The 27,339-nt window shown below is 48.5% G+C and overlaps 1 protein-coding gene and 2 long non-coding RNA genes across 4 annotated transcripts in view; 1 reads left to right on the top strand and 2 right to left on the bottom strand.

Annotated features, from left to right (window-relative positions):
• LOC121831386 (uncharacterized) lies at nt 1-14,732 on the bottom strand. Its single transcript, XR_006074773.2, has 4 exons — nt 14,622-14,732; nt 6,436-6,592; nt 3,160-3,487; nt 1-1,133 (listed from the first exon to the last, which is right to left on the bottom strand). It is a non-coding gene; the product is annotated as an uncharacterized LOC121831386 (long non-coding RNA).
• On the bottom strand, nt 11,155-13,611 carry LOC143266935 (uncharacterized). Its single transcript, XR_013041790.1, has 4 exons — nt 13,519-13,611; nt 12,753-13,024; nt 11,949-12,438; nt 11,155-11,718 (listed from the first exon to the last, which is right to left on the bottom strand). It is a non-coding gene; the product is annotated as an uncharacterized LOC143266935 (long non-coding RNA).
• The window catches only part of Asic2 (acid sensing ion channel subunit 2), a 1,077,316-nt gene continuing 1,064,549 nt past the window's right edge, over nt 14,573-27,339 (top strand). For both annotated transcript variants that reach the window (XM_042282490.2, XM_006990057.4), the window contains exon 1: nt 14,573-15,348. In XM_042282490.2, the coding sequence (XP_042138424.1) occupies nt 14,794-15,348 (555 nt within the window). In that variant the 5' untranslated portion in view covers nt 14,573-14,793. The remainder of the gene's footprint in view (nt 15,349-27,339) is intronic.

Raw genomic sequence — 27,339 nt, 5'->3', positions numbered from 1 at the left:
GTGCTAATTAGGACGCAAGCCTTGAGTGTTTCATTTAATAGTAACAAAATATATGGCTATAATGACATCCCTAATTAATAAAATGTCTCACACCAGTTACAAAGCATGCATAACACCATGCCATGCAGTCAACCATCAGTACATAATATTGAATGAAAAGGATGGCTGGCTGGATGAGGGAACAAAATTAAGGCTTGTAACCCCCACACTCTTACGGGGAACCTTGCATGTTAGGCAGCGTGTCCCTCACAAGTTGGCGAATACCCTTAGCTTTCTGCTGTATGTGATCCCTTCAGGGACCCATCTCCAACAGCAAATAAGAAACAGCATTTGACCCAGAGTCAGTTTCCAAACCCAGGCTGGCCCCTCCCCATGCCAGATGGAAGTCTTCCTTGAGCAGTCCATGGATTGCTTTGGCCGTGACTCCCACAGTGAGCGTGGTGCGGCTGAGTGTGGATACACTGAAACTGGGTCAGAAGAAGCCTTTGTAGAGGGATGCATTCTGCTTTTCTTCAGAGAGTTGGTGTGATAGTGATGGGAGATGGTACTGAGCCACAGCCAGCCATGGCTGCAGTGAGTTATGACGACCTGCTATTAGGGTGGGAAGGGGAAAAAGAAAAGCAAGCTAAAGACATGGCGTGGGAGAGAGAAAGGGGGAAAGACTGACAGTAGAGTGAGGGAAGAAGGGAGGAAAAGAGACTTGTGAACCAATGGATGTATTATTTTGCTGAAATATGAGACGCACACGGTGATTTTGCAAGGAGCTCTGCCAAAATCACACGAGGTTAATTATTTTGACCTCCATTTCCGGCTCTCACACTTGACTGAGGGCATCTTCAACTGGCAATGACACCACTGCCCTCAATAACATGTGCGCACCGACTAACGATCTCTCTGGAGCGCAGCTGTAGCTCTGGAAGCAAACAGGCTTTGCGGCAAAGGCCCCAGCGTAATTGCTGGCAGCTCCTCGTCCACTTAGGCAAGAAACACAAAGAATGCTGTTGTTGCCTTTTATTGTTTTCAAGGGCCTGAGGTTCATCTCGGAGTATCAGAGAATATGTGACCATCAGCAGCTGGTTTGTGCAGAATCCCTGGTTACACTGAGCCTTGAGGACTGTGACTGTCTTGTGCACCTGTTGCCCATGGGGCCCGGAACAGGGAAAAAAACATGGTGTTAGAATGGAAGAGACATGATGCAAGGCACATGCCACGGCTCCATTGCTTTGAAGCTTTTGTTTTCTCTTCTTAGCTTTAAGCCCATCTGATGTATAAAGCCAGTTTTTTTCAGATGCAAGCCTGCATGTTCCCTGACCTCGGTGAGCTTAACGTTAGTACACCAGTTCTGAAGGAGAGGTAGGCATGCGAACACTGTAGGCCTGACACTGTCATCATTTAAAGGGGCCTGTTTCTGAACGAGTGTTTCTGTGCAAATGAAAGACTGTGATGGGGGGGCAACTTTGAAAAATCAGGAGGCACAAATAGGGTTTGCTTTCAGTCTCACTCACTAATTCAACAAATGTTGGTTGTGCCTCCATGTAAGAGGGGCTGTTTCTGCTGGTGAGTTTCACTGTGAGCCAGAGTGGGATAGCGAGAGGACCTGGAGTTTTACCCTAGGATGGAGAAGATCAAAATTTGCCCCCACATTCAACCATTTCCTGTTCAGACAAACAAGACCCTTACGTTTCCCTGGCCACTGTATCACACACAGTAGTGGCTCTGACAGGTGTCAATTTCTGAGACCCGGGACAATCATCCACTATTTTTTAATTCTGGAAATTCCATGAAAATCACAAGCCAGAGACTTCCCTCTCATGATCCTCAGGTACTTCAACTCTCAGGGGAGGATCACAAGATCTGCGGGACTGTTGCTCCTCAAGAGAAAATGGGGTGTGAAGCAGCTGAAACTCAGGGAGCTTCTGATGGCTGCTTGTTCTGAAAGCTAAGTGTGACTCCTCTAGGAAAAAGTGGACCCTTTCTGACTAAAGTTGACACAGATTTTGTGTGATATGTACGCATGTGTGCGTGGAGGTGCACATACTTGCACATGGGTGTGGAAGCCAGAGGACAACCTTGGGGCCATTACTTCGGAGCTGTCTTGCTTTCTGAGACTCTCACCAAACTGAGACTTACCAAGTAGGCTAGGCTAGGCTGGCCAGAGAGCTCCCAGGGGTCTCCTTCTGCCTCCCAGTGCTGGGATTAGGAGCACACTCCAGCACACTCCATATGGTGCATTCATTTATTTGTTATTTTAGTGTGACTTCTAGAAATTGAACTTGGGATCCTCATGCCTATAAGCACTTTACCTACCTTCAGGGGGCATTCCCGCACAGCAGAGCAAGCATAGAATCAGAACTTTGTGACCTGGAAGACCTTTGATGCTTAGGAAGGTGTAAATGCTCATAGGAATGTTCCCACCCATCTCTGGGGTGGGGGAAGCCCCTGAAATGACCTGTGAATTTCTTTTGTCCACAGGGGCCTTAGCTGCACCTAGGCTCATGAATATTTAAATTCCCTGGCTCATTTGTCCCTGATTCTTGACTAACTTAACTCTTCCATTTTTGCATGGAGTTGAGACAGGGAACACTAGGTCAGATGGGAGGGAAGATAATAAGCCCATCAGGCTTGAGCTCTTATCAGGTGGGTCTCCTTTTGACAACAGTAGAAATTATACGGCTGCTATCTTACAGTCACCAAGTGTTTTTAATCCCAGGCTGACTTTGACCTTGCTATGTGTCCAAAGCTGACTTTGAACTTCTGATTCTCCTGCCTCAAGCACTGGAGTGCTGGGATTCCATGTGTGTTGCACCACAGCAGTGTCTGTGGTGCTGGGGGTGGAACCTTGGGCTTTATGAATGCAGGCAAGTCATCCATAGACTGAGCTATAGCCTCAGTTACCAAACTGTTTTTAGCTTATTCTCGGTGCTTTATGCATGTTGACTCATCCCAGCTCCTGTCAGTGCCTTGAGTTCAAGACTGCTGCAAGTGAGCAAATGAAGGTGAAGTCCAGCTAAGCAGCAAGCTTCCGGTAACCCAGCTGGTTTTGCTGGGTCAGGATTTGCATTCATTTCACACCATTGTTCTTGCCCCCTTTCCCATAAATTCTCAAGAGGCCTCAGAAGGCACAGGGTGCAAAGTGACTCATTGTCTCTTGACTCTTACCCGAAGCTTATCACCACAGCAGATGAGCCAGGAGTTCATTATTTCTCCTCTTTGAACGTGGGTCCCTGTATTTGTTGGGGGATCTTGAAGGGAAGAGAGCTGATCAAATGGGTATTTATATCTCTATATACAGATATTTAGAGGAGATTTATTAGACAGGCTAAGAGGCTGTGGTCCAGGTAGTCCAGCAATGACTGTCCCACAATGGAAAGGCAATGACTGGGTAGTTGTTCAATGCAGCTGACTAGATGTCCCATCAGTCCCAGTCTGGTGCTGGAGTCCTGGAATATTCCTAAAGAGCTGCTGGTCTCCAGTCTTCATTGGGATCCTGAAGAAATAGTTTCTAATGTCAGCAAAGGGATGCTTCAGCAACAAGGTAGATGAACTCGCCAGTGAGACTGAGGGCAAGCAGGCAAAAAGCAAAGCTTCCTTCCTCCATGTCCTTTTATGTAGGCTGCCACCAGAAGGCGGAGCCCCAATGTAGTGTGGGTCTTTCCACTTTAAAAAAATCAATCAAGAAAATCCCTCACAGGTATGCCCAGCTGCTTGGGGAGGGATTAGTTAATTCCAGATATAGTTAAATTGATAGCCAAGATTAACTATCACAGACTTCTTTCTGAAAAATGCACAGAATAACTGGCCAGCATCATACGTGACTGGTCTCCAGTATAGATTGATCCACTTATCTCTGTGAGATCCATCTACAAAAAGGACCCTAGAGATCATTTCAATGGCATGAAGGCCATAGAACCCACAAGTGCATACTGAGAATTATAGCTGCCCATGGAGAGTTCACCTCTTCTTCATAGGCCAGCATGCAGTGTTCCTTTAAGGGGCACCGTGAATGTTGTGTTTTTAGGTGGCAGCCTCCCCATGTTTTCCCAGCAAAGTTAATGAAATGTCGCTGGTGCTCTTCCCGCACCTCCTGTCTCTCACACAGCCAGGCTGGCAAGTCCACGTGCTCTCCTTTGATCTATTTTTATACCACCACATAATAATTCATCCTCCTAAATATATCCATCATCCTGGATTTGCATTTTTTTATTAAGTCGCCTGCCTGCCTCCCATCATTTAATCAGTGTTGACTAGACTCAGAGAGCAGCCTGACAAGATGTGGATCCAAGTCTAGCCTCTGGTAGTTTGCCTGCTCTGTAACTTGGGGTGATCTTCTCCTAGCAGTCCAGGTCTCAGTGTGCTCATTTGTAAAATGGGGGTGGGACCTGCAGGGAAAGATGGTTGTGTGACTCATGAGGGCATTGTCGTTGTCAGGGATTGCTTCTGGTGAGGGTCTATCTTCCTGTGGGCTGTGTGTGTGTGTGTGTGTGTGTGTGTGTGTGTGTGTGTGTGTGTGTGGTGTGTGCATGTGTATGTTTGTACATATGTGTGGAAGCCAGAGGTTAACCTTAGATGATATCATTCCTCAGGAGCCATTCACCTCATTTTTTGAGGCAGGTTTCTCACTGGCCTGGACCCTGCCAGTGCTGCTAGGCTGGATGGCCAGTGAGACTTAGGGACCCCACCTCTCTATGTCTACTAAACTCTGGGATTATAAGCCCTTGCCACCATGCCCAGCTCTTTATTTGTGTTCTGGGGGCTAGAACTTGGATCCTCAACCTTGTACGGTGAGACCAATTTAACTGTCTACCCTGAGCTCTCCTCACTGAGCATCCTCTGGCAAGGCAGGAAGGAGCACAACATGATTGTAGGCTGTGAAAAGAGATCGACCCTGCCCAGCCCTTCCAAGATGACGCCTTGGACCCGGATTTAATTTACCTGTACCTTAGTTAGAGAAGGGACAACTGTGTACTGTGGATAATAATTATACACACAGCCCCGGGCTATGTGAGGGTTCATTTTCTCAGTGGTTTCCCAGCTGGTGGTGATGTTGCCTCCAGTGAACACTTTTTTTATTGGTGTAACTGGGGCACTGGGATATGAGCGCTGTTCTCTTCTGCAGCAGGAGAGGTGCTGTGAAACTCCTCACAATATTTCCAGTATCCCCCACAGCATAGACTTAGCTGGGCCAGAGTATCAACGGAGCTGAGGTAGGGAGATTATCACCGACTGGCAGGATACAAATAGACACTTAGCGCAGCTATTGGCACCTGAGTGTCAACCTTGAATGGAGCTGGTGATGTCTGGACACAGTGACAGAACACTCTGCTGCCACTCACAGTACTGGGATTCGGGAGGGCAGATGTTCGTTTGAGTCCCTTCACTCTTGCTTATGTACAGCTCTAACACACACCTGTGCTCAAGTGTGATAGTCTGGTTTGCTTACCCAACTGGCAGTGGGTACACATGCAAAGCATTTGCCCGACTCCTCTCGTCTCTCACTGTTTAGTTTTATGGCTACACAAGGGTCATGTTCCATCACCCTCACTGAAATCAGTCCTATCACAGAGGTGGCTGGCAGCTTGGTTTCATGGGGTGGTGAAAATACATAGATGTAGGAACACACTGAAAACAAAAGAGTGGCCATCTCTGGGTCAGACCCTGTGAGAATGACTATTCTCAGAATCACTCAAGGCCATCCCCAAATATCTGCAAGAGCCTGCGGGCATCCTGTCACCCCTGGGTTTGTCATGGGAGGAAACAGGACTTCACCTAGATACAGGTGAAAGCTGGACTAGGGTTTGCAAACACATCTCGAGGAGTGTTACGTCCCAGCAGAGCGCTTGATACACCCACATTGCTTTGTAAGGTGTGAATGTCCAGAGCAAAGTTTCCCCACCCACTTCAGTTACCCTTGAAAATGGCTGTGAGAGAAGAAACCTTTGTTCTCATCCCCTGGCCCCCAGATGTACCTTGATTTCTGAATGTTTAAATCCCACCACCCTCTGATCTCATGTTTGTACTGGATCTGTGACTATGCACTGCCCCTGTGCCCACCCCCCATTCTGCATGGAGGTAGGGTGGGGAACAAAGAGAGTCCTCAGGCACACTGGGTGGAGCTCATCCTCCAGGTCCTCCTTTCACAATGGTAGTGACTACAATGGCGGTGGTGCTGACGCATCTTCCAGGGACTGAACTTTAGTTAGATACTTAGCACTTTTCCCACCTTAGCTGCTTATCCCTCATGTCAGTCCTCTGAGGTTAGGGCTGTTACTGCTCCTATCTTACAGAGGAGCAAAGCAAGGCCTCAGGTAATATAACCAGTGTGTGTTGGATGTGAACCCATTGATTTCTGCCCCCCAGCCTCTGACCCTCATCCACACACTCCAGGCCTCTAAGGGCACAGGGATGCAGCATGAGCCAGCCAACTTGGACTCTTACCTGAAGTTCATCCCCACACCAGTGTTGGGACTGTGGTCACTTTACCTTGTTCCTTTAAGCCTGGCCTACTTGTTTGTAGAAAGGGCAGAATGTGTGCATGACCTTGGAATATACACCTCCTGATGCACATGGATCCCTTTTCTCCATGGGATCTGACCTGCAGAGAACAGAGCAGCATGTCTCAATGACACATCTTCCAAAAGCCACAGCCTCCTCGTGTACGCAGTGTATTGGACAATGAGGTGATGTCCTTTACTCCCTGGTCTCTTTCCACACTGCTCAGGCAAAGGGTTCAAACCAAAATTAGTAAGCTGTAAAGCCTTCCTAGCTTGATTTCTTCATCAGACATGAAGGAAGGGGACACACACATACACACACACACACACACACACACACACACACACACACACACACACACACCACACCACATCACATGCATCTATCTGTGCCCAGGGGCGGGGCAGGATGGTTGTTTCACTCTCAGGACTCCACCAGAGCTCCTTAACCATGGCTTCTCATATTGTGACAGACCCAGGGACACCATGGAAAGGACCGTGTAGTCTTTGGCCTGGTCCTGGAGCTGGCTCGGACCTCCATCTCCAGTCTTCTCCCTCCCCATCGCTTCTTATTGATCTCATAGGATTCCCCTCCTTAGAGCCGTGTCCTCTTGTCATGGCTAGTCCCCAGAGAGTCTCAAATCAAAGCCCTGGGGAGCATGTGTGGGTGGGGGTGAGTAGGGCAGCAGTAGAGGGCAAACAACCCGGAGTCTGGAGCGAGGAAATCAGGATTGGAGCTTAGAATCCTCTAACTCTCCGAGCCTCCCATTCCTTCAGCCTTGGGAGTCAGCTGTGATAAAGTCCACTTGAGAGTGTCACATCAAGGATGAACAGAAAGAGATATCAGCCAGTGTCTCACCCAAGAGGTAAAAAATCCTCACAAAAATAGAGATCGTGCTTTTGGTTTTTTGGTTGTTTTTTATTTTTTATTTTTTTTTTTTGATATGCTTTGCTTTGTTTTGTCTCTATCTTTTGGAGCCTCCCAGCTGTCCAGGTGGTACATAGATGCCATGGCCCCTGGTAGCATCTACACGTTACCGTGTTATGAGTTTGGAATGGGAATCACGCGGATGGACAGAAAAGGCTGAACAGAGATGCATTTCTCCTTTCTCTCTCTCAGCCCTGATCTCTGCTTTTTAAAATTCCCATTTCACTGTGCTGGTTTCACTTGGCAGTTTGAAAGAACTAGAGAATAAATGAATCGAATTGAAACAAATACACAACAGACACACAGAGGCTGCAGGGCGGTCAGCCAATGCGCGCAGGTATGTGGTGCGTTCTGGCTTCGGCATGCTGGCGGGCTTTTAAGAGTGGAGAGTGATGAAAAGGCAGGCAGGGTGGGGCAAGGGTGCAGGCAAGGAGGTAGGTGAGGTGCTCAGAGTCCTGCAGTCACCTCCGGCAAAGGAGGATGCTCAGCATAGGCTGCAACCCCGCATGCAGAACACAAGGGGGAGAGGCAGCTCCACTCAGAGCACAGAGGCTGACTCCACACCACCTCTCCGCGCCACACAAAGCCGGCTCACCTATGGCCAACGTGGTACTAATAAAGTTTTTTGTTGAAAGCCTGCTATGGACGGTTGACTTCAGACCTGTCTGTGCCTTTTCCTGCTTGTGTGTGAAGCAATTGGCTCCAGGGACTGAGTGACCCAGAGAAAACAAATAATAGCCGTGGTTCCTTTCTTCTGCTTTCTTCCCAGGGGACAGAAGGGCAGAGGCAGATGAGAAGAGGACTTTTACAAAGAGTGTGAAGGAAGGATGCTTTGAGACACAAGCCACAGAGTGGGCAGCAAAGGGTGGGCTGGACTCTCAGTCTCTCGATGAAGGAAAATGACTTGAAATTGGATGAGCATCCAGAGCCTCCTGGTGCCCTTCCTACTGCTGGGGCTTGCTTTATTTATGTGAGTGAGGATACTTATATGTCATCTTTAAGCAGGCGATCTAGATTAAAGGCTTTCAGGATCAAAGTGGCTGTGGTCAGACATGGCCCAAAAGCCTCCTCTGAGACTAGTTGGAGAGGAAGTCAGTCCACTCATGAGACTTGGGTTACGGGGAGATGTGTCTCGTTAAAGTAAACAAAATCAGTGTTAAAGATACTAATTCCATACTACAAGGCAAGGATGCATTATAAACTGACTTTTGGTTAATCAAAAATTGCCTGAAGGGCAAGGCACAATTTGAAGTTGTGAATTGCATGGCTGTTTTCACAGAAGCTGGCATTTATTGAACACCTACTGTTTGTTTTTGCTATCACCATCCTGTGGCTGGGGTATGGGGAGAGGTGAAGAGGATCTTGTGACAAGCCTTGACTGACCATTCATACATGTAGGGTGCAGAGAAGGTGAATTTGCTCCTGAGGTGGCAGATAGGTAGCTCCAGTTCCTCTCTAGCCCCAGCTGTCATGTGCACAGACAAGAAAGGAAGCAATAACTGGTCTGCAGGGCCTGACATCAGGCGTTTCTGGTTCCAGTATGGAACTGGGGCATGTCCAGTAAGGGACAGAGTTGGGGGCAGAGGGACCTTTACCTTCCTCAGGACAGGTCCCAGGTCCCTAGGGATGGAAGAGTCCCCATGTCTGTAGCTTCCACAGTAGAGATGAACAAATTCAGTCATATGTCCATGGATTCACGGATTCCTATAGCCTCCTCCAAGACTCAGGCCCCAACTAGCCAGACAGGTTGTCTTTCCTCATATGGGGACAGGGTAGGAGTTCACACTCCAGTAAGCATAACAGATACTTGACAGGGAGATGAGACAAATCACCACAAATCATTAATACAGAGAAGAGGGGAAGGGTGCACTGGGGTAGACAGAGAGTGGAGGTGGAGATGGAGGTGGGGCAGGCAGCCAAGGCTCCTCTGGGGCGATGTCGGAGAGGAAGCAAGCTGGCAGGCTCTTTCCAGGCAGAGGGAGATGCAGCATGCAAGGCCACAGAGCAGTTTGGCAGGGTTGGCAAACAGGAAGAGCCTCTCTGGGGCCCAGCACGGCTGGTCGTGGGTGATGTCTCAAGCTGCCTCTCACCACCTACAAGGGCAGCCAGGCTCACAGGGCCTCAGCCCCCACAGACCCTGAACCCGTGGAAGCCACCTGGGAGGGGAAGATGGCAGGAATCCGTACATCTGACAAGTACCAGGTGATCCCCAGTGCCCCTGTCCCTACCCCCATCTTACTCCAGCAGATGGTGACATGGGGTTAATGACCAGAATCCCAGATTCCAGCTCATTTTTATCCCATTAACTGGGCATTTATGATTTGGTCAAGGCCCAGTGTCAAAGTGCAGCAACAGCAGAACCAGCAACAGGAAGCCCAGGAATGAGTTAGCACAAATAACCCAGAGATGTTCTATGAGTTCCTGAAGGCCACACAGCAAATTAAGTCTATCCCAGGGTCATGCCAATTTGCAACTGAGTCCCATGGGTCCAATCTTGAAAACAGGCTTCTGCAGTTTTTTGGTTTTTTTTTTACCTGGAGAGCAAACAATAGGTAAGATTTTCAGAAGTGACTCATTAGGAGCTGCAGAGATGTCTCGTCCATTAAGAACGTTGGATGCTCTTCCAGAAGACCTGGATTCGATTCCAAGCACCCACATGGGGGTTCACGGCTGTCTGTAACTCCAGTCCTAGGGGAATCTAATGCCTTCTTATTGCTTCCAAGGACACCAGACGTGCACATGATGCACAGACATACAACCAGGCAAAACATCCATACACATAAAAATGAATAAATAAATAAAAGAAATGACTCATTAAATGCACCTCTTTGCTCCATGTCCCTTCCCGGTTTGCCCTTTATAGAGAATTACTGCTAAAATTTCAGAGAAGAAAGGAAAGAATTAAGACTGGTTACTGTAAGAGCTGTGTGCTTATAAACCAGTCTGCAGCAGGGCCACGCTTGGGTTAACCTTTTTCACTGCAATGAGGAACCAGGAGGAAAAGTTGTTCAAGGAAGCCATGGGGGTTTGAAATAATTCCATCTGCATGTTAGAAAAGGATGCACTTTTTTTTTTTTTCTAATTAGGAGTGATGGCAGTAGCTGCCAGTATCTAGTACACATTAAGTAGCAAATTAGCTTTGGGGCTGATTGTAGAGCCCACCCTGTCTAACTCTGTCTGCCATTCTCTTTAGAGGCAAGAGGAGACTGCATTCTGCCCTGGGGCCTCCAGGGCATTTAAGGCAGGCCCTAGGGTCCCCAAGGTTGAAAGAGAGCGCCCCCTCCTGGCACCTCAGCAAAAACAGAAATTCGTAAATACTTCCATTTATTTGTTCTTAAGCAAAGAGATTTGCTGTATCAAAATTCTGGGCACATGGGCTAACAGGGGGTTAAGTTGCCTAATTTTCACATGAATTTGCCTGGAGGTTTTTTGTTGTTGTTGTTTTGTTTTTTTAATGATTAGTAGTGCAATGCATAAAAAAAGACCATAATTATACACAATTAGGGCAGTGCCTAAAAAACTGAGCCAAGTAGACCCCTTCTAAACCTGATGCCTGTGCCCTCTGCATATGCCCCAGAGCTAAGTAAAAGATACTGGGAATCTGACTGATGCTGCAAATGTTTAACCAACTGAATGCTACAAAAACATTTTTAAGGATCAGACAATATCGAATGTTTGTATGTAAACCACAGTGTTAATTGCAGGAGAGTCTTACCAGCTAAAGAGGGCCTTAAGAAGAGCCACACAGGGACATTTTATTAGCCATTGGGTAGAGTAACTAGCTCTGACAGAGAATGGTACAGTACAACAGTATCTCTTGAAAAACACTGTCCATCTCTGGCCCCTCTGTTCAGTGCTAGCACCATGCTGGTCTGCATTGATGTCGGATGCAGGTCTGTGGACTATGTCTTCCAGCTCAGACCTCCAAGAGTTTGACTATCGACTGTTCTAGTTTTCAGCAGTGGTACCATGGACCAAGTAGCCTTTCTCTCTATCTTCAGATTCTTCTGTGAAGTGGGTTCAGTGGTGCTCTTGGCATTTGACAGGTCCGTGAGACACCCAGCACAGACCCAGCACAGAGCCCGGTGACTTGCAATGAAAGCCATCATTAGGGTCTTTTATTTTCTGGTCCTGAAGTGCCTAGCCTGTGTGCAAGAGTCCTGAAGGTCCTGAGGTCATCTTTGGGCTGTAGACAGGAAGCAGATGAGAAGGCAAAGTTGTGCTTGACCTTGGCCTTTCAGATATGCAGTGCCTGAGGCAAATCACATCTCTGAGAGCTTCACATAGTTTCCCAGTTACCTGGAAGAGCGCATCAACATCAACAAAGCACCTTCTCCCAGCATTCATCAAGAGCATTAATTGCTACGTGTCTAAATTGTACAAAGGCTTCTCTTTTTCTCTGGCATTCCAAAGCCCCACCTTCTTGAAGGAGGGGAATGAAAGTTCAGAGTTTAGGCGCTTTCTCCAAGGTCACAGTGCAGAAGGAGGCAGAGCAGATGGGAGATGCAAACTGAGGTCCCACACAGTACCTTGCCCTGGCATGCTTGTGAGCCTCCAATCCAATATGGAGATGAGGAGCCGTGAATGGGCTTACATGGGGCTGCAGTGATGAGATCTTCTCTAGGCTCCATCTCTGCACATATGAGAAGATGTGTCTGGACAGAGGGAACCTGACTCCAGGAGAAGAAGAGGGGAGGTGACAGAGCACAGCATGGGCGATGGTGGGTGGCCAGGGGACAGAATGTAGCAGAAATTGTATTACATGGTTTCCAGCTGGGCACAGCTGACAGCAGAGTCTACCATCAGAGAGGTGGCACGAGACCCGGGTACCTGTCTCTGTCTTCACTTCCCTGAGCCTTGAGGCAACAATAGTAGGACACGTGTTTCATTCATCCTGTTTTCTCCCAACCGGCAAAGTGTTTGGAACGACGCAGTTCAAGGGGCACACACTTACTAATGAGACTGGTGAGCCAAAGGCTGGTGAGAAGAAGCAGCGAATCTTCTTCATGAGAACCTTCCCTTGTGAAAAAAAGGGCAACAGGGGTGTCACGTGAGCCAGAGAAGGCAGGGAGGGGATCTGCACAGGTGAGGGAGTGGTCTGTGTGTGAGACAGAGAGAACATGGGAGTCGGGGGCGGGGGGCGAGAAATCCCTTCCTAAATTTGAGATGGAGAAATTTGGATCTGCTTTTTACAACCTGTTTCAGAGGCGAACATCCCCAGGATGAAGTCTCAGCTCCCACCTCACTGGCTGTGTGATCTGGATGCAGCATTCATTGTTGCAGGCCTGAGTTGCCTCTTCAGTAGGATGGGGGATAAAATCCAGAATATTCACCTGCCCAGGTAGTTGAGAGAGGTATGTGGGCCAATTCTGCATCTCACACAGGCGCTGAGGCATGGAAAATCCAGACTGATTTTGGTCCTCTTGGTTTCCAAGCCTGTGTCCTGTTGAGGCCAGGACTCTGGGCTAGCCAAGGCACAAGGCCCCTCAGTCTTCTCCATTTGTCCACTTGTCATGTCACCCGGATTGACAAACTGCCAAGGCCCCATGTATCACCTCAGCATGCTTTCTGGGAACTGTCTCCATGGGTCTGACTTAGCAGGAGACTGGATAGGACAGGAGAAGATTTCAGAATGGCCATCAGCCTAGAAGAATGTGATCTCAGTCACCCTTTCCTCCACCTTCTTAAGCCTGGCATGCCATGGAGACACCAGCTTGGCTCTCCAAGAAGACACTTGCCTCCCTGTGGCTCTATCCCAGCTTGGCTGAGTGGCTCAGTTGGCTACTCTAACTTTCAATTCCTTTCACCCTGATGAGAATTTATCCCTGATTCAATAGATGCCAGCCACTTGATCTCTCTGGCAAGGGGCAGGCAGGCAAGCCACACCTATCAGCCAGCAGGGGTCTGATTTACAAGGGATTTTCAGGAAGCAGGAGGTAGGAGGCTGAGAGCCCATTCTCTCTCACCTACAGCTCCAGCTGTGATTCCATCTGGCAAATCCTGGGACAGAACACACACACACACACACACACACACACACACACACACACACACACACACACACACACCTCAAACAGAAAGGAATGCAGCCAGTCCTACCTGGCACCCAGCTGTCTTCCTTTGTTAAACACAAAACGTCCTGACAGCCATATGGGGGTGAGGGTACTTGTTGCTCTTCCTCTGGGGCTCCTATGGGCACAATGGTTTTTCAGTCTCCAGAAGGGTTTCTCCCTACTCTCCTGGAGTATCTCCCTCCAGCCTGCAGCAGAGACCCTGTGGTTTATAAATTGCCCCCATCGTTTTCAGCATCTCTCTGGTGGGGTCTCCCGTGGATGTGACCCTGGAGCTCACATTGGTGCAAAGAACCCTTGCCAACATCTTACACGCCACACACGCAGTTAAGTATCCACTTTCCTGTCATCCATGGGGAAAGGGGGTCAAGTTCTCCTTCCTATGGGAGTGGCTCGATACCTGGACTAGAAGACCCCCAGCAGCTCCTTTAAAAAAAAAACAAAAAGGCTAAAAACTTTCTCCATGTCCCCAGCCCCTACTCCCTGCACAAGCTTCTCTTTCCGTAGCAGCATCGCGGGAGGCAGACCAGGGGGACAGGCTTGCTCTGAGCCCATGAGTCTCCCTCTCCTCTCCGGAGGCTGGAAGCACGGAGCCCACAGGAGCCCCCGCATCGCTGCCTCTCCTGTTGGAGGCGGAGCGCAGCGTCCTCTCCCAAGCAGCAGCCGCGGCCCTCAATTGGAATTCTGTCCCCAAAAGGGGGCCGGAAAAGGAGGAGAGAAAGGAGGGATGGAAGCCGGCAGCGAGAAGCCGCGTCCAGGGTCCCGGACAGCCCCAGGAAGAAGCTAAGCGTGTCGGCTGCTAGGAAGCTGCACCGCGGCGCCCCACCGCACTGCATCAGCGTGGCTCTGCTGACATCCCCCCATGCTTAACACGGGGCATTATGCGCTGGTTAACAGGCTCCGAGCTGCTCAGCGACTTGTTTTAAGCATTTTCTCCCTCGCTCTCGCTTTTAATCTTGTCTCTAGTGGCGTGTGTAGGGGGGAGGACTTTATTTCCATTGGCTAAGCGCTCCCTTCCCACCCACATCCCTTCCACATCACCTTGGTGTCTCCCTAAATAAAACCAGCCCTCCTTATCGCCTGGAAAAAATCAGGAGCTAGAGTTTGAATGGGTTTTATATAAACACTCACCCCTGTCAGCGTGAGGCCAGGCTCTCAGGATAAACTCCCAGTGTCTGGCCTGATGCTTGCCTGGCGATCTCTGCCTTGAACGCCAAGGTTTAAAGCAGAATTCAGAGGACTGGGAACTCTTCCCTGAGATTTGATCAACCTGAAGCCAGTTGCGGAACTGCACAGGGTCCCGATGGACCTGAAGGAGAGCCCCAGCGAGGGCAGCCTGCAACCTTCCAGCCTCCAAATCTTCGCCAACACCTCCACTCTACATGGCATCCGCCACATCTTCGTGTATGGGCCGTTGACCATCCGGCGTGTGCTTTGGGCAGTAGCCTTTGTGGGCTCCCTGGGCCTGCTGCTGGTCGAAAGCTCTGAAAGAGTGTCCTACTACTTCTCATATCAGCATGTTACCAAGGTGGACGAGGTGGTGGCCCAGAGCCTGGTCTTTCCAGCTGTGACCCTCTGCAACCTCAATGGCTTTCGGTTCTCCAGGCTCACCACTAACGACCTGTACCACGCTGGGGAGTTGCTGGCCCTGCTGGATGTCAACCTGCAGATTCCTGACCCGCATCTGGCGGACCCCACAGTTCTGGAGGCCCTGCGACAGAAGGCCAACTTCAAACACTACAAACCGAAGCAGTTCAGCATGCTGGAGTTCCTGCACCGGGTAGGCCATGACCTGAAGGATATGATGCTGTACTGCAAGTTCAAGGGCCAGGAGTGTGGACACCAAGACTTCACCACGGTGAGTACTTGGTTTTCAGTTCGCTCTTGTGCTTACTCTTCAGTAGAAGTGCTGTGCTGGTGGCACTGGGGACCTTCTGTTTGGCTTGGGGGTCTCTGCTGTGCAGGGGAGAGGGCAGAGACCCAGCTGAAGCCCAAGAGGGTAGCTGAGGAGAGGTGTTGGACCTGTGTGTAGAAAAGGTTACCTGCCGGATGAGTACTGTGGTCCTTTCAGGTTGGAGAGCTACAGGGGGCTTGCTCTTGGGGTGTTGCTGAGTTGGGCTTCCTTCCAGTCAGAGGGAGGAGGCCTGGGCTGTCCATTGTCCAGGGTGCTTGATGTCCGAGCTGTGTGACAGGAACAGCTTGTCATTGGTGAGATGGCATCCTTTCCTCTCTCTTTCTCTCTCCCTCTCTCTCCCTCTCTCTCTGTGCTCGGAAGTGGAAGTGGCATCAGGCTCTGCATCCTGTGGGCTGGGCTGGAGCTAAAGCTGTCACAGGAGGGGGTGTGGGGCCCCAGACAGCCTGAATGGCTCCGGTGGCTGTGGGAGCTCCCTGAGCAGGTGATGCTGCAGAGGTGTGGAAGGCTCCTTCCTTCCTTTTCTTGCCTGAGTAGTGTGGAAAGGAGAGGACCCCCCCCCCCCCCCCCGCAGCTCCATCTGGTTCTCCTGCAGGCAGGGTGAAGCTGTGAGCTAGCTGTCCATGATGCTTGGCCAGAGAGGAGAATCAGGGTAGAGGCTCCTGTAGAGGGTGGGAGGAGATCACAGATGTGGTGAGGAGGTCCCGGAGGCTGGCTTGTCTGGGAGCTTTAGCTTGAAACTCGAAGGCTCGTTTTCTCTGTGTACAATTGCTTCACAACGGCAACGTGGGTGCAGGAGGAGGGTGTGGGGAGGGGGGCGAGCAGCTGTGGGATTGGAAAGCCTGGAGGGGAGTGTGGAGCTGAGTAAAGAGGAGGGGACGTGTCTCACGTTCACGATGGGTTTGCCAGAGGGGGCTGAGAGGGAAGGATGGGAGCAGATCTGTTGCCGCTAGGGTTCTCAGCCCAATTAGTGGACCGCTAGGTATAACTTGGTGTAACAGGTCAGACAGTAGCTGCCAGCTATTCCACACTGCCAGGCAAGTCTGGGGTATCAGGAACTGTGGGCTCCTCCTGCAGTCCAGTGTATCTGCTTTCCCCACCGCTTCCTGGGGCAGGGGAAGGAGAGCTTCAGGGACCCAGATTCTTGAGCCAAAATGCAGCGACAAGTTGGGGTGGCAGGTGCAGCAATCATCAAGGGAACCGGACTGTGTCGTCAGCACTTGTCTGGGGTGCTCTGCTTCATTATAAGACATCCCCCCCCCTTCCCGTAGTGCAACCCTCCCCACCCCTCTCAGAGCCACCTGCCTCTTGCTCTGAGGTTCTCTTTATGTTCCAGCCAGTCTCTGCGTTCATCCTCTGCACTTGCTGCTGTTGGCCGTCTCTCATTCTGAAAGAGCCCAGAGTGCCAGGGGCATTGCCTCTCACAGCCCGTGTGCTAGAGCTGTTTCCTGGGGGAGCCGTTTTGTATTATTATCCCTTTTAAACATTCCAAGGAAGAGCACAGCCCAACTGACAGCAGCATTTGCTAAAGATGAAGCCAGTCTGAGCTGGAGAAGGAAGCGGCCAGCCCTTCTTAAAGGAGCAAACAGGATCCTAAAATATGTCATGCACAAATGATGTCTGAGGGGCCTTGGGGAGGGATGGGAAAAATGCCTCGTTCTTGGAGGCTGAAACCATCACTGTGTTCCAGCCCATGCTTTCTAGTGCCTGGCAACGCTCAGCCTCATTGCTGTACTGAGAAGCTTGAATGTGCGTTCAGCTCTTCCTCTGTCTGCCTGCACACACGGAACCCACAGACAACAGATGCAGGGTGCCTCAGGGAGGCTGTCCTGGGCAGCAGACCCTGGGATGAATCTTCAAGCACAGTCAAAAGCATCCTCGTGATGGTATAGCTGACTGGTAGCTATGATCATGCCCAAGTTCCCTTTAGAAGCAGAGGCTTGTTGACCTCAGGCTGCTTGTTTGTATTTGGCCCATCATTTGAATTTCTGGTATCCCAAGCCACCCAAAGTCAGGTCTTAAATCCTTACCTGAGCTTCAGACCCTCTGAAACACTGAAGTTGCCTGCAGACAAGGCTGACACTTTGATTAGTGGCGTACATTATCTGTCAATCTCAGCAAATCCTAGATTCATCTGTTTGAGTGCCCATCCTTGGATTAGCCCCTCTTGTGTGTAACATCTCTAAGGGCTGAAGAGAAGGAGGCCCTTGATGTTCTCTTCTGTCTGTTCAGGGATGTCAGGATGCCACTCACTTTAGGTGTGTGATAGGAAGCTGGTCTTCACCACTGGGCGACAGTGGGCACCCATGCCAGCCTCTGTTGGGGGTAATACAATAGGGAACACATTCAAGACCCCACATTGAGGAGCAAACCTCTGACACACTTTTGTGCTTTTTGGAACTTGGGTGTAGGCAAGCTTTTCTTGGGCTTTTACATCATCAGTGAGCCTATGTAGCTGTTGGAGAAGCCTGTGTCTCAGCCTCCTCTCTCATTCTGGGATGGTCGTCCCTCCCCAGTGGGCTTTCTTATAAGAACCCTGCTGGGGGTTGTGACACACCGGGTGCCTTCTCATGGCTGACTTATTAGAGAATTTAAGTGTTAGGGATGCTCTTTTTTTTTTCTGAATTTGATTTTTCTATAAAGCCCAGAGCATCATCTCCAGGGCAAATGCTGTAGCACTAGCTCCCTTATTCCAAGTTCTTAGCTGGTGTGCAATGAAGTGTGTAATACCCTTTAATTAGTGAATGAGCTGTGATTCTAGCAGAGTGAAAGAAGGTTGTTCATGGAGACTCAAAGTCCCCAGGAAGCCAGGTGTGGAACGCTGAGTGCCAACTAAGCAGGCGTGCTCCCTGCCTGTGCAGATAGACCCTGAGCCCTCTCCCGGGAACAGTCTGGCTGCAGAGGGGTCTGTGGATTCTCCTCCCCGGTAAACCATAAGAAAGATTTAATTCTGGTCCTTCTATTCACAGCAGATGACTCCAGTGACCCAGAGTAGAAAGGAGCTGACGTGGGAGTTGATGGGGCTTGTGAGTCTGTGATTTGAGTCCAAGGCCAGTGTGGTAGGCATGGGTTTGAAGCCCTGAACCATGCTATTCTTGCTTCTTTGTGCCCTTGCATGCTCTCGAGATGGGCACTCACTCACCTAACCTTGACCTTCTAACCCACAGTATTGTTGGAGGGAAGAGCATGGGAGACACCATGTGAGGAAGCCTTCTATGTTTTAGCCAGCTGTATAGAACTGTGGGGGTTCTTCGCAGGATTTGGAACAGGGTTTTTGTTGTCCCGCCTGCCTCCACTGTTTTTCAGGCATCAGATTGATGAGGGATGCTGCGAAGATGAGGACAGCAAGGTGGGAGGGCCACTGCTTTCTCTGGTGAAAACTTATCCTCCAGAGAGGGAGCCGCTTCGAGTGGAGGATGTCCTGTCGGAATCGGAGCTGACTACTGCTGTCATTTCCGATTAGCGTGTGACAAGACCTTATGTTGTCTCTTTGCTTAGTCACATTGGGGTTCACCTGCGTTCAGGTCCAGGAATGTGAATGACTGCTCCGTTTTCACACTTAGCCTGTCCATCACTGTGGGTATTTGCGCTTTCAATGTGAGCTTTCTTAGGAAAGACTTGGCTTTCTTTCCCGAACTGAATGGATCTTACTATCCTACAACATATAACATTATAAAGATGGTGGAAGTGGAGGCTGAGGAAGGTTATGTCTTTGGGGTGCTTTGACAAGGTCACATAGCTCTCTAATCACACCTCACTACCAAAGAGTATGCATGAGGAGGATATGGGCGTTGAGAAACAATCTGAGCTGGGATTCCAACTCTATGGCATATACGTGGTGGGAACTAGCACTAGTTTGCTTAGCTCCAGTTTTCCCATCTCTAAAGTAGGACCAGTAACACCCACGGCTCAGCTGGAGGTGGGGCTTACTCTGTGTGGTACCCCACAGGCATTGCTAACTGAACTTGAATGCCACTCTTCCCAATCTTTCTAGCCTGTGACCGCAGCAGCATCAGAACACAGGTACCTACTGTGTTCTTTGTTTCCAGGGCTCCCCATTTTGCTTGGTACCCTGAACATTGTCTCGTATTCACTGTCTTGGTCTCCATGTTGTATCTCATACTTCCTAACTTGCCTCTAGGAAGCACACCCGGCTTCAGCCCCTGGCATGGGTGGAGTATGCTCTCCACCACGTGTATCGTAGCTTTTCTCACTGTGTACCATGTTTATGTCTGTATGGTTATCCCTTTGTCTATCCGCAGTGCAGCAATAATCCAAGTAGACCAGGTCTGGGCTATCACAATCCGTCTCTATCCCTGCCATCCTGGGGATAGTCTCAGAACAGATTTTGCTAATATTGTGTTAAGTAGAGGGCCTCACAACCCTGCCAATACCAGACAAAGCCTCACTGGTTTAGTTGCTATCTGTCTCTGAATTTAGCCACAGTCCTAGCTCATGGGCCTTTCTTACTCTCTGTCTTTTGTGCCCTACCTTGTTGTATCTTTCAATGCTTCATTGCTTTCAAAATCTAGCTGTGTCATAACTGCAGCCTTCTCCCTCCACAGTACCACCATCTAAACTCCCCCCTTCCTCCTCTGTCTTCTAAGAATCACATACCTTACCTGCCCTCGGTGCAGACATGACATGATGCTTTCCCTTCTGGGAGAAGCATGAAGTGTTGTCAGTAAAAGGGACCTTGGAGATAAATGAATTCAGTTACTAAGTTTTTTTTTAAACACTGACAGTTTTTTAAATTTGTTTTCAAATTGATAGAAAAATGTAGATGCTATGATGTGTAGCCTGATGCTATATACATTCATATATATTACTTACATATATAGATGGTTGTATTAAGCAACTTAGGACATACATTACTATGTGTGCTTATCTTCTCTGTGTGTGTATGTATGTATGTATGTATGTTGAGAATGTATGAAATCTAAAATCGCTTTGATTTTCAAGTATATGGTATACTGTTATCCAGTGTATCACAGTGTCAGTACATATCTTGAACTTATTTCTCCTGAAATTCTGTGACCTTTGGTCAACACATCTCCAGTCTTCCTACTTGACCACCCCAGCCTCTGGTCACCATCTTCTTACTTTGTGTCTTTGAATTTGATCTCTTTAAGAGATTCCACACATGGGGCTAGAGAGATGGTGCAGTGGTTAACAGCACTGGCTGCTCTTCCAGAGGACCCAGGTTCTATTCCAGAGGACCCAGCATTTACATGGTGGTTCCAAGCATCTGTACTCTAGTTCCAGGGGACCTGATGGATTACTCTGGCCTCCATGGGTACCAGGCACACATGTGGTGGCACACAGACATGCATTCAGGTAAAACACTAATACACATTTAAAAAAAAAAAAAAGAGGCAGGATGATCAGGAGTTCTAGGTCATCCTCAACTACACATTGAGTTTGAGGCCAGTCTTGTCTACATGTGACAACTGATCCTCCCCTGCAATGTTTTCATTCATCTGTGTATTGTGAAGACCCAGAATTTCTTAGCACAAAGCCCTCAAAGTGTATTCTCAAAGTTTGTATTAAGTAGGCTTAAAGCCACAGATGAAAGGTAACTGGCTAACATGTGGTAGAATACACATTTTTCAGCCTCCATCTTCCACACATGTGCCTGGAATTTTGTTTGATCTGGGGAAGCTAGTCCTTATTATTATTCTATACTCCCTGGTTATAAAAACAGTCTACGGTCACTGAGGAAAAATTGACGGACATGAGAAATAAGGGGCAGGGGAGGAAAGAATGGAAGTTGCCCACAATAACCTTCCTAATATAACCACATGCAATATTTTGGTATTTTGAGGGTATTTCCCTTTAGCCACATGATTTGTGTGGATGTGTATTTCACTGGGCTGGTAGTATGCCTTCTGTGTATGTGTACAACATGTGCTGTATGGTATGCACCCAGTCAATGTCGGTTTGCTGTATTTTAATGTCACAGTGAACTTCCATTACTCTCCTTCAATGGCAATGGAAAGTTATTATCATGCATTCATATTGTGTTGTCTTGGTCCCACTGTTTCCTAAATATGTGCTAGGATATACTGGAGACCTGTTCTTGCACACCAAGCCAGAGCTCCCGAGTGACACCCACCCCTGATCCTCAGTGAGGCCCGGTTCTGCTGCTCCTTATACAGCTGTCTGCACTGCAGTCCTCAGCCCACAGGTGTGAGTCCTGGTTCTCTGCCACCTGTGCAGTCTGGACTTTACATCAAAATGATCTGACGTAGCAGTAATGCAAATTAGATGATCTCACATATTCTTAGGAGGCTCAGCACTTGTGAGCCTTTGGCACGCCCTGGAGAGACAAGCTTTGCTGTGCTGGCCATGAGGCTCCTGTGACGCCAGTCTCTGGTTCCAGCTTTCCGATTTGTAGTCTGGTATGTTGTGGGCTGTCTGGAAGTAAAGCTTTGGGGGGCATGTTGCATCTTTTCTGTTGTGCTGATGGGGTAAGGCTGTGGTTGGGAGCTGTTAGGATGACTCATACAGTCTCCTGGGAAAGAAAAGCTGCACAGCTCTGAGCTAATGCCCAGTAACTTGCTGGGCAGATGTGTATCTATCTCTCTGTCTCCTTGCTTGGGAATTCTTCTACCTCCAGAACTGTTGATAAAAGAGGAGTCTGGACTCAGTCGATAAAGAGTTTGCCCTCTAAGTGTGAGGACTAGAGTTCAAATCTCTAGATCCACATAAAAAACCCAGGTGGGAATGGGGCCCAGCTCTTAATTCCAGCACCCGGGAGGTGAGACAGAGGATCTCTAGAGCAAGCTGGCTAACTAGACTGGCCAGTGAGGTCTGGGCTCAATTGAGAGCTCCTGACTCAATGAATAAGATGGAGGAAGATTAAGGAAAGCTCCCAACATATGGGCTCCACATGCATTCACACCTATGTACAAGCACGCCTGCACACGCATACATGAACACACATACAAGCACACATGGAGTACATGCATGCACAGCACACAAACACATATGAGAGAGTGAGAACACAAAAGCTAGCTAAGTGCTTATTTTCTTGGAAACTTACCTGTCTTCTAGTTCTACAGAAAATCTTTCTCTAAATAAAGACTCAAGCTCTAAAATACTTTCTATGAAGTGAATCTAGTTTGCTGCTAATTTCCATACGATGAGCTGAGATGGGAGGCCCCTCACCACCACCCCATATCCGAAACCCAATTCCTCAAAGGTTGAATTGGCAGCTTTTAGCACCAAGCTTGCTGCTGGAGGCAGTACTTCTTAGAGTAGTAGTTCACACTTCCAAGTAGCAAGCATCTCATCCCTTTCAAAGGACCGGAAGCATGACGCTCAAGGCTGGCTTTGTGCTTTCCTGGTTTTGTATGTTCATGATTGAAGGAGTTAGGTTGAAATATCAAATGTGGGCAGCCAGCACATCTGACCTATGCTCTATCATAACCTGAAACGAGTGGGCTGTGCGTCTCCTGAAATTTTGAAGTTTCATATATCACACCCTTCCACGCATTCATCTTCAGACTAACCCTTACAGGCTGGACTTCTGGTAGCCAGACAGCAGCTGTGGCCAACAAGCAGACATACAACATGTTGACTATTTGGCAAATCTGAAATCTCTGGGAGAAACCCATGTATGAAGACAGGGTTTCCCAGGGGACATCCCCTGAGGCATCATTCTCTGAGACTAGAGTATCTTTCCTTTCCATAGCGTTTGCTTTTCTAGTGCTTTAGGCACACTCTGTGCAGATTGACTCAGTGGTCATTGAAATGAACGCTGGGCAGAAATTAAGCATGCAGCAGAGAAAGAATGTATTTGACCACCATTGATGGATAATGAGCCTCTGTGAGCCCCAGCTTACCCATAAATAGAATGAGTGGGCTGAACTAGGTGGCCTCCAAAGATGACTCCTTGTCCTGTGTTTGCCTTACTAAAACTAAAACTCCTCACTTGCACTGAGACTGGGGGAAGTAACTGATGTTACTTTTCAACCCAGTACACTTAGCTGTTTACTGGTTTGCCTTTATTTAAGTCTATGCAACAGAATCAGAAGTGCCCGGATGCAGGGAGCGGCTGCAGAGGGAGCAAGGAGCACCGAACCATACTCTCAGAATCCCATCCAGGACATCGGTGTGTCTGGCTGCAGGTTCTTCGTCTAACAAAGTTTCTCTCCACACTAGCACAGCAGGTGTGAGCCTGGGTCTGCTCTGGGTCTTACAGGTATGGACTAGCAAGAGTATATGTGTGAGATGTTAAAGGCGGTCCACAGAGATTCCCTAGACAGCTGCTGTGAGCAGAGAGTCTTACAGAGCAGACCATTGTGCCTTTCTTGGGTAGCTTGTTATAAACCTCCCCACCACCTGGGGGCAGCCTGTGGGCCAGTGATTCTGTGATGAGTACAAAATGGCTAGTCGCTGGTATTTTGCCTTTATGGGGACCAATGGTGTAATTTGCACTCCAAGCTTCCTGTGGTGTCAGGCTGAGCATCTAGACTTAATTTAACCTTTCTGGATCCCTCTTCGGTCTCTATGTCAGGGGCTTTCTCTGAGAATACTTATTCAGTAACTCACCTGCTCAAGACCTCATCTCTGGCTCTGCTGGGAAACCTATAACCATGTGTCCATGGTTTTTCTTCCTTGGTTTGTTTGGTAACATGGAGATTGATCTCAGCTATGGCTTAGAAAGAAAGATGCCTGCACTAAGCATCCTTTAAATCCCAAGCTTTCCAGATCCGCGCCTTCAGCTTGGGACCTACGATGGTTTCCAAAAGCCATTTCTCAAAATTCAAACAAGCATCTCTTGGGTTGATCTTCATTGTTCCAGACTCTGCTGGTTTGCTCCTCTTTGGGGAGGGGGGGTTTGCCCAGCAATAGCCCTTCCCAAGGAGCTGAGCTGTCTCTGTTCTGCCAACTGCTGTATACCCATAAGCTGTTTTCATGCTAGAGCACATCTTCCCTGGCACCTGTGTTATCAATATCCAGATCCCATGGTTCCCCCTGAAGGCCCCTCCCAGCATCCCCTGTCATATCTCCCCGAATGTACCTCCACCTGGCTTCCAGGAGGAGGCTACCACCTCTGAGGCTGGCTGTGAGTTGAACCCATCTGTGAAGCAGGAGGTGGGGAGGGATGGATGCTGAGCAGGGTGATGCTACTCATATATCACAGAAACCATGAGTGATGGAGGAGTGTATGAAAGGACTCTTACTGTTCAGGCTGAAATGGGATGCTGGTGACTCAAGGGCAATGTGATTGCTGTCTCCAAACACTTAGAGAACAATCATAGAAAATGGAAACAGAGCCTTCTCTGAGAGAGGCCACAGGCCAGAACTCAAACTGCTGGATAGAGGGCAGGAGTTCAGAGAGGTGGCTATCAGCTGATTGGAAAGACTTATCCTGGGAGTCTAAAGCACCTTAACACTGCCCATGCCCTGCCCCTTAGGCCTAACCAAAGCTAAGGGATCACCTATAGGCAGGGATTGATGTCTGGGAAATGGTTAGATTAATGACCTCTGATGTTACCTCCAACTGGGAGAGTGTTTGATTTCTTCCTTTCCTGAATAGACAGCCGAGGTTGGGGGTAAATGCCATTGATGGAGGACATTGGAAAGAAGTGCTGACGAGTACAGCTAGCGACCCAGATTACAGACCCACCCACTGCCCGGTACCATGAAGCTTTGAAGTTAAATGCCTCTGATGGATGCCAGGAAGAAGAATGGTGTCTTTCGAGATAAAAGAGTGGATTCATCCAGGGAGAACACGGGAAGAGTGGGGTGCTGGAAGCCAGCCACTGTAGTGGCGGTTAATGGTCTGGCCACTCCAAAATGTGTATGCCTGGCTTATTGAGAGGCAGGTCCTGGAATTTGTCATAGATTCAGGGAGCTAGCTCCAACCCCACAGAAAGGTTTGCGTTGCATTTGAGCATGGTCTAGTTTCACACTGAGGGCTGAGGAGACCAGGAAGTTTGTGGCTTAGACACAATCTTGGGGCTAGGGTGCTAGAAACACCCTCAGCTACAGGACCCAGGAAGGAGGCTAGGCTACAAGGAAAATGCCCTGCCCAGGAGCACTGGTGACAGACAACCAATGGATACCCAAGTTAAAGAAGTACGGTAATGTTAGAGGGGCAAGGGACTCTGGCACTTGAGACAATAACGCAATCGGGTATTGTTGCCTCTAGTCACGTTGAGGGTGGGCAGAGCCAAGCATATACGTGTTCAGATGGGTGTGGCTTTGTATGAATTATTTAGCCCTTCCAGGTCTCTCTTTCCTCATCTATTAAGTAAGAGCATCTCAAAACTAGTGCTTTATAGTCATGTTCATAGTGACCAGATAGAATAAATAAGGCTCGTATTGGCCAGGTATGGAATATCTGCTTTATGGATTTTGCTTTAAGACAGGTTCTCATGTAGCCTAGGCTTGCTCCAGGTTCCTGTGTAGCTGACTGTGGTCTTGAACTCACTATCCTCTTGCCTCTACCTAAAAGTGCTGGGATTAAAGGCACGGGGCACCAAGTCCAATTTATGAGGTACTTGGGATGAGACCCAGGGCATTCTGCATGCTAGGCAAGCATTCTACCAACCGAGCTACATACATCCTCAGGCCTGATGCTGTTAATTTTATTATTCCTGAGATAAGTGGGTGATACTGACAGGTGATCCAGGGACAGAAGGATTTGCTTTTAAATCCATATTGACAATGTAGCATTAGGAGGTCTCAAGAGGGGGTGGAGAGAGAGGCTGTAAACAAGCCAGCCACCTACCCTCAGCTGCTGCTGCGGTTGAGCACAGGCTAACGGACACACTGAGACCATACCCAAAGCGAATTCCTGCCAATGGTCCAGCACTGTGTAGTGTATAAAGTCTACTAGTGACTGCTAGCACTTTTTGAGCGTTCCAGACACTCCCGTCAGCAGTTTATGCAATGAAAGCTCATCTACTTTTCCCAACAGCCCCATGGAATACAGAGCTCTGCTGTCTGTTTAGTGAGGGAAGAAGCGAAGCTCAAAACTCCTGCCCTGTCCTTAGACGGAAATGTGTGACAGTGGGGTTTGAGGAGTCTCGATCCAGATCCCCGGTGCTCTGAAAGACTCTAGCTTAGTTCCTTAGCTTGGTTGTCTGTTACCAGTGCTCCTGGGCAGGGCGTTCTCCTTGTAGCCTAGCCTCCTTCCCAGCTCATATAGCTGAGGGTGTTTCTAACACTCCCAAAGCAAGAATTGTGTCTAAGTCATGAACTTCCCAGTGTCCCCAGCCCTCACTGTCTAAAACTACGTGTCTTGGGTTCACATGGGGGTCACATAACTAGATGCCAGGATCATGAAACAGTAAAGGACTCCGAACTCACGATGACCAACAATTAATTTGAAATCAAGCATGAAATGAAGCTGGCGTATTTCTGGTCCCGCTCACTGGTGTTGCATTCCACAACTTAACTGCAGATGTGGTTCAGAACACACAGCAGAGCCAATGGACTCTGCTCCAGATACCTCGGCTTGGATTCCAGGCTGTGCTAGGAACTGCGTATATGGAGTTTCTGCTCTTATAGAAACTCAATGGTTTAAATATAGAAAGTAATGACTCTTAATATTCTCTTACTGTCATTCCTCAGCATGTAAGTGTCAAATTTGTCTATCTTTGGATTTCATTGTTAGAATGTTTGATGCTAAAAATTGCTGTTTTGAGTTGCTAACTTGAGTTTCATTAAAAAAAAAATCATTAAATGAATTTTGGCATTGGATTAGAATGGGATTTCCAACAACTTCTGAAATGGCCTTAAACTTCTGCCATGTTTTACTACACATTCAAGCAAAGCAGTATTCTCAGTGGTGATGATTATAAAGTCAAAATATCATCCATCAACTCTGAAAAATGTGGAAAATGCTCTGTGTCCCACAATATAAACTATTCAGCCAAGATTTAATTCTATCTGTAAAAATAAACAAATACATTCATCTCA

The sequence above is a fragment of the Peromyscus maniculatus genome, chromosome 8 (genome assembly GCF_049852395.1).
Source record: "Peromyscus maniculatus bairdii isolate BWxNUB_F1_BW_parent chromosome 8, HU_Pman_BW_mat_3.1, whole genome shotgun sequence".
NCBI lineage: Eukaryota > Metazoa > Chordata > Mammalia > Rodentia > Cricetidae > Peromyscus > Peromyscus maniculatus.
The sequence above is the reverse complement of the archived record's forward strand: the minus strand, read 5'-3'. Positions and strand labels throughout refer to the sequence as shown.